Source organism: Convolutriloba macropyga, chromosome 7 (genome assembly GCF_964194025.1).
Source record: "Convolutriloba macropyga chromosome 7, txConMacr16.3, whole genome shotgun sequence".
In the NCBI taxonomy this organism is placed as follows: domain Eukaryota; kingdom Metazoa; phylum Xenacoelomorpha; order Acoela; family Convolutidae; genus Convolutriloba; species Convolutriloba macropyga.
This window is the reverse complement of record NC_134474.1, coordinates 67,078,450-67,091,040: the sequence shown is the minus strand read 5'-3', so window position 1 is coordinate 67,091,040 and position 12,591 is coordinate 67,078,450. Positions and strand designations below refer to the sequence as shown.

Here is a 12,591-nt window from a genome sequence, read left to right as displayed (position 1 = left end):
TTTTATAGTTCATACTCAAAAGAATTAACAATGTTTTTCTTTTTTTTTGCACCCCACCCAGGTTGCCCAACTTAGAAGAAACTAACGAAACATTGCACGGCGCTGAATAAGGCCGTAGCAAAACAGCCGTTTTCTACGGCAGCGCAGCAACACTATGTATGTTATTACCAATGTTAAAAGTAAGACCTCCCAAAAATTATTTAAAACACAACGTTCATCTCAATCGTTATTTTCTCTTTCCTTTTTATCCCTGGGTATAACTTTTCATAGTTCTGAAAAATAACAAAACATAGTACGTCGCCGCACTGCTCGATTCCTTTACAGCTTATTCAATCATTGGAGGTTTCAAGTCCAGAATGAAACAGGAGGAGCGAAAAACACAAAAATTATACAAGAAGAGATCTCAAAAAGTCAATTTATTAAATCCTACCGGAGAAATTTCCGATATTTGTCAGGCTATTTTATTATTCATTGCACCTTAGTAACCGCACTAATCTTGGCAAGGCCTTAGTACAGAGCCTTCGAAATCTTAATACGGCCATGTTCAGCGCCGTAGTAAATTAAACTTGACAAGAGCTGAGTTTGGTTTTCTCTTAAGGTGTATACGCTGCCGTACTACGGCGCCACCAAGTTTTCCAAGTTCGGGCAACCTGAGCAGTAACGGTGTCTTTACCGGTAGGTCTAATGCAATATAACTATTAATTTGAATTCTTCGAAGTTTTAATTTAGTCCTAAGTTGACAAGTTATTTAAATCATGTTTTATCGGCAGTTTCGTGCAATAAAAACAAAACACCTTTTCCAAACAGATAAATGAGCCAATTAAATTTAAGCATAGAAGCGCTCTCTGGGTGACCTACGAAAAGTGAATTAAGTTGAAGAAAGCCCCGAAAAACGCTCAAGGCATAAAAATGGTGAAGATCCTACTGGCCAAAAAGAAGTTATAAGAAAAAGAACTAGCAAAAAAAATGGAAAATCGATAAAAAGCAATTAAACAAGAAAAAATACAGAAACGTCTCTTTACAATAATGGAAATTATTTTGAAAAAAAAACAGCTAATGACAAGTGACTATAGAAACCATTTCAAGTGATTTGGTATATACTCTATTACGGACAGTCCAATGCCGCTTATCAGCTCAGTCACAATTTTTGTGGTTATAATTTATGTTACCGCAAAAAACATATGTTCTTCATGGTGTTTTTTTGTTCCGGCTAGGCCGGGGAGGGGGTTATATTTGACAAAAACTGCAGGGGATCATACCTTCTTCAACTTATTCTTACATGCAATATTGTAGAAATTATTCGCTGATTCGAAAATCTACGATGTTGTTGATTATTGGAAGCTTCCGATTTTTATTTCAGAATATATTATTAACTGCCGGAAGTGATAGCTGAGCCTATCATTGCTATTTTTGAAATAGTTTTTTGTTCAGCTCGCAGACAGCATCAATTTTTGTCTTCGGCCACTTGTTTATGATCGAGATTTCAAACACTTATTAAAAGATATTTTCTATCATCTGATAGTCACCTGGCATGGATTTTTAGGTGTATTACCGTCATGTCTGGTGTTTATTAAGACACGTGACTTGCCTTGCGTAAAAAAGTACTCTATTTTTTCTATAAACAAAAAGTATGCTATCCGATTACCGCAAGATAGCAACACATTCTAAGCAAAAATTGGTTTATCACGAATAACTTAAAACAAGCTCCAACTACACTGTGATAATGCGTGGCATTCTGAAACTTGTATATTTCTGTGATGTTTTGCGCATGTAAATTCTCTCACGTTCTCTTTTCATACCAGATTACGTTGCTAAACGTCTATTTGCTCGAGTAAATTTGCCCGAATTTATCACTGTTTTGGGCTATATAGCTCTTAAGAACGTGACATTTACTCAGAAATTAAAGAATGCCGAACTTGTAACCACTTATATGAAAACCCCTCGCATTACTAATTGCCGACTATGAAGACAATTTACAATTTAGCTTTTACCGATAAGATGGTTCCTGGCGAAAATTTATTTCTAAATCATTTGTTAGGCAGCTAACAACGAAATTTGAGTATTGAATTTTAGGCTAATTGAAGCTTTTGTCAAAATTGTCCGCAAAAGCCTCATATTGTTTGTTTTCCACAAACGTGTACCTCTTGAAACGTACCATTTACAAACACTTTCTGCAACGAAATACATTTAAATTTATGTACTTTTCAGTACTATTTATTACCAAAATGTAGTGTTTAATTTCAATTAGATTTCACTTTTGTCTTAGTTAGTTCTGGCATCTCACTTTGTTTCATTTCAGAAAAAAAAAACCTACTCCAAACTTGATATAACATTTTGTGTTGTTTTGATCTTAACGGTTAATTCCTGTGAACAATCATGTGAATCCTGAGAACAATAATTCCTGTGAACAAATTTTGGTCCAGAAAAAAGTGCCATTATAGTTGCACGACATGTTACAACCACCAAGCACTTGCTCCAGAAAAAAAAACTGAAAGTAGTTTTATTTCATTTATCCAATAAAAAAGCAATTAAAACCGAACACTTATATCCAAAAACACAAAGCGCAGTTTTTAGTTTCAATTCAATATATTTATTAAACTGTACAAATTCATTCAAATGGATTTAAAACTCGAGTAAACGCATAAAACGTTTTCGTTTGCGTCATATAAATTATTTATTTTATACCACCGCTGCACATTTTTGTATAAAATATACTACAGCGCTGTAAAACGTTGCAAAAACTGTTCACTTGTTTTATATCAGATTGTTCCCTGCTTAGAAACAGTTTTGTTCAAAAGGAAAGAAATTTTGCATCCAGGAAGAAAAATTTCTCGTTTCAATTTTGGTAACATAATTTGTTTTTTTCCAAAAGCGAAGCGCGTTTTAGGCGTAAACTTCAATTCAAATCTATATACCACATTTAGTTGATGAAGTTATAGTTATCTGACCAAACTTAATTCATAGAGCTTTAGTTTGCGTCCAACTAGCGTTTATATTATTATTTCAATTATTTACTTAGTTATACTCACACTCCAATAAAACTTGAACTCTCGTTTAAATTCAAATCTTTTCTTGTTTTTATCGAACTTTATCAAAACGTGTTTTTATTTTTTTAAAAGAAAATCAAAATGGGTCAAAGTTATTCCAAATTAGCGTTATACAACCCGAACGTTCCATTTTTTATAATCAGTTTTTACTGGGATCAATTGCACGTTTTCAACGCTGATGATCACATCGTGAACGAAATTCGAACGTGCCTAGCGTACAACTGGCCGAAAGGTATTCAAAAAGAAACGCGAGTTTCAGACGCTTTTATTTTCAAACTGAAAGGACAGCCATTTTGGCCGCAATCTACGGATCACGCGCAATTTGTGCTTTTTTCCTGCGTATTATTGAAGCAACTTTCGCAGTCGGGTTATATCAAAATTATGTCGTCCGATATTAACTGGTACAATAGTCTTAGTGCCTGGTTTTTCTACAAATCGCCGACAACCGTTGCTAATGATATCGAGTTCTGCGCTGTTGACTTGTGGGGGTGGGACAAACTGAAATTTTTCAACACCCCTCCAGAAATCAACGAAGCTCTGAAGTATACGGTATATGAAAACTGGCGCGGAATTCAAAGATCCGACTTGGAACACGGGTTGTTCACTGTGAAATTGAAAGGGTTCCCATGGCAGAGCCCGTCGGGGGAGGACGGGATTCGAAACCGGATTCTGATTATGAAAATGGTCCAGGTCATGGCAAATTACGGCTGGACTTTGTACTCGGCGACTAACATTGACGCACAAACCGATACGCTGTTTTTCTGCCGAAAACCGAACATGTATATATCGCCGACTTTCACAAGTTCAATGTTCGCTGTTAGTCTTAGCCGAAACGACAGGTTGAGAATTATAAACGCGAACGAACAAGTTGTCGGGATAATCCGAGGCACGATTATGCAATATTGGTCTGAAATCCAGCATGAGGAGAACCATTTTGGAAGTGTGGAGTTCAAACTTAAAGGGTACCCCTGGTACAGCCGGGGCGAACAGGGTTTGCCCAGTATAACTTTGCTGTGCCAGATATTTACGAATTTGCGCCGGGCGGGTTGGAAGGTTATAATGAATTTGGACATTAGTCGGAACCCGCATGACAAGGGGGTGTTCTTCTTTATTCAAATGCCCCCCAAGGATACTTATTACTGCGCTTTGGGGGTGAAAGATTCGAGCAACCTTTATGCATTGCATATGCACGAACAGGAATTGTTTCCTTAATACTAATTAATACTAAGAGTTTTCACATAATAGCACATATTTCCCACATTTTTCTGATAAAATTATCATCTTATAGACAAAAAATGCATTTAAATCGGTTTTCGCTGAGAAAAAATTCAGACGAAAATCGAACTAGGCGCAGTAATTTTAAACCATTTTTCCTGTTAAAATACATTAAGTCGATTACATAGCATGTAAAAAATCTATTTAAATCAATTTAAATCAATTAAAATCCATTAAATTGATTTCCTTACGTCAGGCGTTCACAGGAAATAACTGTAATCCCTAAAATGCATGTTCTGGTTCGACAAAATAAATTAATAAGTATTAGTTAATAAATCCGGAACTAAAATAAGCTCCCTAAATACAATAAAAAACATGCTAATGAGAATTTATGTAAGGGCTAATTAATGTTTAATTTTCTGAACCTATTTTTGAATAAAATGAAGAAAATTTTACCTTTTTTTTAATTTGGCGAGGCAACTCTGACAACAAACATGACATAAGATAAAACATTTTTTTTCGAGAAACTGTCTGTTTCTAGAAGCTAATTGAATAAAAGTTGCGAAACAAACCGGCAACGAAAAGATTTTAAGTGTTAATCAATTGAGGCTCAGTACTTAAAAAAATCATCACAGCCCCTTTTTGGTTAAAAAATCCAAAAAATTTTTGAGAGCATCTACATTAAAAAGCGCAAAAATTGAGATTGTTCAAACTGTAAAAAAATTAATGACTGCTTTTTGGATAGAAATATGATAGGAATAAATATTTTACCCAATAGATGAGGGTTCTATTTTTTTCACCCCGGTTTATTTAAGCCCCAAATTTTAACATCCTAACTTTTCACCTCTATGTCATTTAATCGGGGTTAAACCATGCTTGAGATCAACGTTTGTTGAATTCAAGCATTTTCTACCGCCTCAGCCTTTTTTGGTCACATGATGCTAACATCAATTTTTTGGGAACACTTTACGTGAACTTTTACCCAATTTTTTTCCTTCAGTCGGAATAATTTCCTGAAGGTGGTGGTGTCCCGCCAAAGGTGGTTCAGATATATTAATTTTAGATTAATTTTAGTATCAATTTCCCAATCGGAAGCTCTTACAGACAGAGAAACGTTTTCATTACATTAAACCCACTTTTATTATTCAAAAAATTTTAAAAAGATGCGAAAAATTGGTAAACTTTTCACTTTTTTTAATCTCAAGACGTTTTGTTTTGGCTTGAAAAGGTTAGAATTAAAAAAAATTGAGAAATTTGGGCCTCAATTGTTTGTCGAGAACTTCAAAGTTCCTTCATAGACTGATTCCAGTTTTTCAAAAGTTTCATAATAGTGCCAATCTTGTATAAACCCACAAAAGATATCGATCAACCAAAAATGACATTACAAAAAAGCCAGGCCAGCGTAAATTTCCGGAACCCCAAATATATTTAAAGGGTTAGAAAACTATTTTTTGCATTTTAAGAACCTCAGATTATTTGGAATATATGGTGTATAGGAAACAATTCCACAAATGACCGTAGATTACCCAACATTTGACTCAAGTCATAATGGTCTTCTTTGACCTGCAGGAGCAACCCATGTTGACATACAATGGCAATGCTCTCAAGTGGAAGTTGCAGGGGGGTCCCTGGTCCTCATTTGGACAGTCCCATGCTAAGTTCAATGGGCAGTTGATGATGGCTGGTCTGGTCAATGCCATGATTGGGTTCAATTATCACCTGTGCAGTGCAGCCGACATTACAAGTTAGAATATATAGACAACCTATTCAATTGTTCAATCGAAACCTTTCAATTCTATTTAAATCGGAATGAATTAACTTGGCTACTATGACCAGGTTTATAAAACAACAGATCACCAGTTTAATAAATCAATTTTCAACAGCTCATTTCCGTTTTCCAGATATGAAATATATGTTTCTATTCTCCCCACTTTGGTCAGGTTAGTCAAAAATCTAATTAGTCATTTAATGAGAGAACTCTGCACTAATCAGGTACAAGCATTTGTTGTCATTAATTAGGCGAAACGGGTAATTATCATATTTGCGTTCGCACGCATAAATTGGATTGAAATGGATTAAGTCAATAGGTTGATCGCAACACCTAGAACCTTCCGCGAAAGCGTTTCTTCCGTCCCCCAGACAAGCTATTTTGTTTATTGTTCTTCGCGAGGTTTCAGACCAACAACCAAGAACTTCAATTGATAGCGGCAAAAAGTTCACTTCGGCTTCTCGACAGTCAGCGTCATGGGCAGCTAGTTTGCGGCCGTCGGCATATGTTAACGCATAACCGGGTGTAACGGCCGCATTTGCAATGATTGTTGATTGCAGGGATGACACCACTGTTACATCGAGCGCTTCTGGTTTGCCTTGTGTCCAGGAGGGTAGAAATACGTCTGCAGTTCGGGATTGGTTATTGCAGCTAAGGTTCTTTTTTTCAAGCAAAGGGCTCAAATTTGCAGAGACACAAGAAGAGAAAACTTTATCTCTCAGACGGTCGTGACGATGAATATTATCTCTTCGTCCTCCACATGTTAGAGAATGTTCCCCGTATATATCGATGACACCATTTTTACAGTAGGGACAATTTGAGTGAGCATCATATATAGGGAAACCCAGTCTATATTTGACGCAACTTTGGAACTCTTCCATTTCCAGGTGCAGTCCAAGTGCGGAAAAAGGAGGCGTGGTTAACCAAGCACCTGCATTAGGAGCATGAGGAAACTGGAACCGAGCTCTTTCTCGCACATTTATTGCCTGTAATGGAAAATCATTGAGTGAATTTTGATCAAATTTTTACAGAATTTTTTTCTGAATTCTTATATCTACATCTTGCAGTCCAACAAGGCAATTCGCGTTAACTTCATTTTCCAGAGTGCGTTTCATCTCAATAAGAGCTACCACTGTAGACGAAACGGACTCCACTGAACTAATAAAAGCAGCTAGATGTTTGGCACTTGATCATCTTAAACCCAATCCACCCAACTAGATGGGCAAGTTTGCTTGTTTCCAATTGCTGCACGTAACGTTTCGCTTGCTTATTGTTTCTAGGCAATCCCTCTGTGCATTGTCAAAATGAAGTAAGACTTTAGTAACTGAGGGTCTTGGTTCAACTGTGCGTAGAGAGTACAACAGTTTGGGAGTACCAATACAAATTTTAAGTATGCCATAAGCGGCATGAGGATCGCCAAGTTGCTGTAAGCCATCTAGGAGAGGCTCAGTTTTTTCCACCCTCTTGGATTAAACTTATGCAAGATGAGTCTCCATTCCAATTGGCGCCCCGAGTACTTCAAAACCTTCAGGATCAGCACGCTTTATGTTTTGATCTAAACTGCTCATGGTTTGGGGCGACCACAACATACATTTTGAGGTCTCTAACTTGAAGCCCAAGTCTTTGCCCTCACTTTCCAAAATGTCTAAGCTAAGCATTAGTTCGGCTTCAGTTCCCGCCAGAATGACGTCGTCAAGATACCAAGAGTTCATTAAGAGCATGGGACTTCCTGCTTAATCTCGTTAATGAAAGACATGAGATCTATGGAAAAAAGTGGCCCCAGAGGATCACCCTGTTGCACCCCACTTTCACTCTTTATAGCTTGCCTGTTGTAGAACAGTGAACTGTATTTTGCGTACCACGAGTTGACAAACGGATGTACACATGGTGTCTGTTTCAGGCTTTCTGATAAACCTCCATTTCGTTTGATGGAATTTAAAACGTTTTCAAAATCTATCTGGAGTACTCCTAAGCCTTCTCTCTTTCTACATTCTTCATATATTATTTTTGTGGCGTGGATAAAAAATTGCGCAACTCCCCTTATGGCAACTTCAAGTTGATTCGGACAAAAAATTTCTAATGCTTCCTACTTTGCAAAGGAAACAAGACATTTAGCCACAAGACGGCGGAAAACTTCTCCGAAAGCAATGGGTCGTACAACTGTTTTCCTTTTCTTCAAAGCTGTTAGAGAGGCGTTGCAGAAAGGTGGACCAACGTCATTTGGAAAACCACTAGCTGAACAGAAGTTGATTAGGCAGATGAGTTTTTGCATTGCGATTCTGGACCGCTCAGGGTTATTGCAACGAATGGCGTTTGATAGTTGATCAGGATACCTCATGCTTGAACCGGCTGCAGTACCTTTGGAGAAGGAAAATAACATATCACTGACAACTTTCTCTGAGAATCTAGGAGCTCAATCTAGTTTTTTGGCTCTCATTGGAGCTACCAAAACATTTTTTTTTGGTCGTACTGAGAAAACAAGTATGGACAGTGGGAAATGATATATGATCCTTGTATGATATCAAAGACACTTTAACCCGGGTTCATATGTTAAGGTTCAGTGTCCTAAATGGGATCTATTCTGATTCGGCCCCCAGTGTTTTTACGCCCCCCCCCCCCCAGTTACAACTTATATGTTGTTATATAGCACGCTACTATGTAAACAAATAGCACGTGCGCCTGGGAGCAGAAAAAAATATAAGCTTACTAAGCTGGGGGAACAAAACAGATTAGATCCCCTAATTGCTTTGAGAGTCGTATAAATGTCGTACATGGTATTTCTGGTGCAATTAATGGTCTATAAATTTGATCATTAAGCTTTAACGTTCATGGTTTTCATATGCCAGAGGTCTCTTCATAAATTTGTTTATTTTTGCTTTTTTGTTTAACGTAATCTTTTAAAGCGCTATTGAATTGCATTTCACTGAATTTCATCCCGAAACAACTTTTGCATGGTTTTAGCGCTATGCTCTTGCTTTTAGAATCGGAAAAATAAATTTATTTTGTTCTCAAACCAATATTATGATTAAATTATTTGGAATAAACATTTTTCTCGCGAAAATTTAATTTTTTGAACGGGCTTTAATTTTTTGAACAGTGTTGCTATATTGTTAAGTTGATGTTTATTGCGTAGACTCCATTGAGCTGGTTACCCCGGAAAATAAGAGTAAATCAATTTGAACCAAGAAACTAAATGATATTTTTTTAGTGACCAATATTCTGTTCGATGCAATTTTTTAACTGCCTGGAATTTTTAACAAAACGTTGCGGATGGAAGTAAAACACACATTAGAAACTGCAGCTTGTAATTGAGGATATACTTGAGATTCAATTTCTCAAGAACTTGCTAGTATATGCGAAGTTTTTTGTACGAGGTTGTAACGGCTGAGGCAGATGAGTTTTGTGTTAATTATATAAAAGCAACCCAAAATTTTAAGAGCCTTCAAAGTATTAATTACAAATAGAATGCTTTCTAACTTGCAATGACAAATACTCAATATGACAAAATACCCAAAATTAACCAAAATTTTACCTTAATCTAAAATCAACAGAACGACTGATTAGCCTAATAGTATTTTATCTAATTGCGATAATCGAGAGTTTGATAAAAATAAATTTGCAATGTTCATTTGACCATGCCTGGCTGGCCAGCAAAATTGATATAAAATAATTAAAACCAATCATGATATTGATATCAACAATAGTTCATCGATAAAAATTTCTTGTAATCATACCAGGATGATATATGATTTCTTTGGTTTGGTAGCATGATCTTAATGAGAAGTCAAGTATGGACAGTGTGAAATCGTATTTGAGTATTGCATAAAATCATTAACCTAAATGCGTTGAGAGCACTAGATGTCGTATACCTCTCATGCAAGTTTTGGTCTATACCTTTGTTTATTAAGGTTTCACGGTTTTTCCCTGCTTCATGTCTTTTTTTGTTGATATAATATTTTAAGTGATTTTTTAATGGCATTCCTTTTAATGAAGCTTGATTAGGTTCTTGGCGAGTTCTATTAAGAATTTTTCTTGAAACTGAGCAGCCAGATGTTATAAAAATTTGCCAGATGTTATAAGATTTTTCATGAAGTTTTGATTCAGAAAGATATTTGTCCGGTTGATTTTTCTGTCGCATCGTATATCAGTTGTTGCAGTGTTGAGTTCCAGGGCCATCACTCCTATAAGGTTCTATATATAAGCGAATTTTAATGCCCTACTGGAGGTCGAGGACAACGCTAACGAATTTGTGAAAATAACTTGCTATCTTTCGTCAGTAGAATTCACGTGAAATCTACTAACCATTTTAGCTGGACAATTCAAAAAATAGCTTTGTAAGTACTTTAAACAATTTTTGTGTAAATAAACTTCACAATGACATCTAAGGGATATTTGTGAAAAAACATAAAAAGTGAATTTTAGCTATCATAATTTGTAGAAATGTTTACATAAAAGCTATAAATATCAAAGGCATGGATTTTAATTACACTAAACGAGAATTTAAACTACTTGAAGGGTGGTTATTAATTATTTTTTGGATGGCTGTTTTTTACCTGATGCGTGGAATGTAAATACTTTAAATCTTCTAAACATACCAACGTTGAAAGCGTGGAATCGAATGACAATTTTCGGTAAGTACTCTTAATTTTTTTGTTTTGAACTCTGCTTACGTTTTTTTGCTCATATGTTTCATTAATCGGCAAATAAACTTAAGGTAAGAGTTGTTCACAAGGGTTAATCATGAATACTTGTATTAAGATTGGTTGTGAGACTCACTCACGTATGAAAGCGAATTTTCACCAAAAACGGGTCGAAGGACTCGTAATGTCACGATCGGGTCCTGTGGAGGAGTCAGTTTTCTTGCAGCGATTGTAGAGATACTTGTTTTGGTCTACATGGCTAAGTTTCTTTCATTCATCCATGAGAATCATAAATTGGCTTGAAGCTACTTAAACTCTATTCAGGCGTGTTCGTGAAACGAGACAAAGGGAGTGACTACAAACCAGACAATGACACCCTCTTCTTCGCCCTGGATGACCCCCCTCTCAATGTGGGACTGTTCACGGATCAACCCAGACAGATGACGATGCAGGGCTTCTTCAGCCAGAGTGCCCCCGCACCGCCTCCCTCTTACGACCTCATATATGCAGACTGAACAACAAATTGCAAAAAAACTGTTTCCTTGTATTATACCCTCCCCCAACCCCTACCCCCGCCCCCCTCCCCACGCCCATCCCTTTTCCTCCCTCTTTACCTCTGAAACGGTTTATTCATATGCCTTTTGTTGCAAAAACCTAAGATCTTGACCACGGCTTATTGAAAGACACGTCTAGTGGGGGGGGGGCATTATCGACATTATTTTAAATATAATTACTCGGCTCAGCCTTCTATTTAACTGTCTTTTTTTAGGTCGAACATAGTCTTTTCATGAGTCATGAGTGAAGGAACAAACCTGAAAAAAACTCCATCATTCCATTATACTGCTTTAAACTCTCTATATTTCTGTTTCTCTATATTGAACTTCGAATTAAAATGTGGAAATCATTCGACTATTAATGTAATTTAATGCAATGTTTGTTTGGAACTGCAGTAAATAGTATAATTATTGAATTAAATTGAAAGAGGCTCATGCTTTAATTTTTTAATATAAACTATTTCGTTTGTTTGTAAAAAAGAAATGGAAACAATTTAGATTTTGACAAAAAATCGACTGTCCTCTTGTTTCCTGCTATAAGTAATCCCCCCTCCCCTCCCTGAATCAATCTCCTGCTTGGAGAAATCCAAAAATTTACCTTACGAGGTGAACATCAAAAACAATTTTCTATATGAGACACTCACCTGTGATACACACCAAATAAGGATCTTAGTTAGTAGTCACACTATGTTAAGTATGATTTTATGGTCTCTTAGAGGTAAAAAAAAGATGACCTATGTGTAATACCTAGTAATCATATAAGGAGCATACAAAAACTAGCAGTTCCTTAATAGGGTTCACCCCAGTCGAGACCAGATGATTATCTTGCAAGATTTTGCCTGAATCTTGCGAAAAATGGTTATCTTGTAAGATCTTGCAAGACGAATGGTTATCTCGCAAGATTCTTGCAAGACGAATGGTTATCTTGCAAGATCTTGCAAGATTCTGGCAGAAATTCTTGCAAGGCGATGTATCGTCTTGCAAGATTCTGCCAGATTCTGGCAAAATCTTGCAAGATAACCATTCGGATCCGACTCGGGCAAGCTGATACCTTTCACTTACAGAAAATCTGAAAAAAAACTGCCGAGAAAAAAAAACATTATTTTCTTTGCTGTCATGGTAAGAAAGAAAAAGGGGTTTGTATGAGTCTTTTTAGTCCAACAGCGAATATTCCCACAGGTTTTTATCGCAATTCATACGTTTTTTAACTTTTTTGGTACATAGTGAGTGAATCAAACTTTCGGAAAAGCTACTTGTTTTGAGCATTTTCGAAAGTTGACACAGAAAAACTCTAATAACTAAATTAGAAACATTTTTTCTGCTTTGTTGCGCCCTTTTGTCGGTGATAAACTTCTTGAGTTGTTTCG

General features: G+C 36.4%; 1 protein-coding gene across 1 annotated transcript; it reads left to right on the top strand.

Moving 5' to 3' along the window:
- Positions 1 to 1,889: 1,889 nt before the first annotated feature.
- Positions 1,890 to 11,750, top strand: LOC142343267 (uncharacterized). Its single transcript, XM_075395056.1, has 3 exons — positions 1,890 to 4,244; positions 5,784 to 6,006; positions 10,995 to 11,750. The coding sequence occupies exons 1-3, from the start codon at positions 3,129 to 3,131 to the stop codon at positions 11,183 to 11,185; spliced, it is 1,530 nt and encodes a 509-aa protein (XP_075251171.1). The 5' UTR covers positions 1,890 to 3,128; the 3' UTR covers positions 11,186 to 11,750.
- The last annotated feature ends 841 nt before the right edge of the window (positions 11,751 to 12,591 follow it).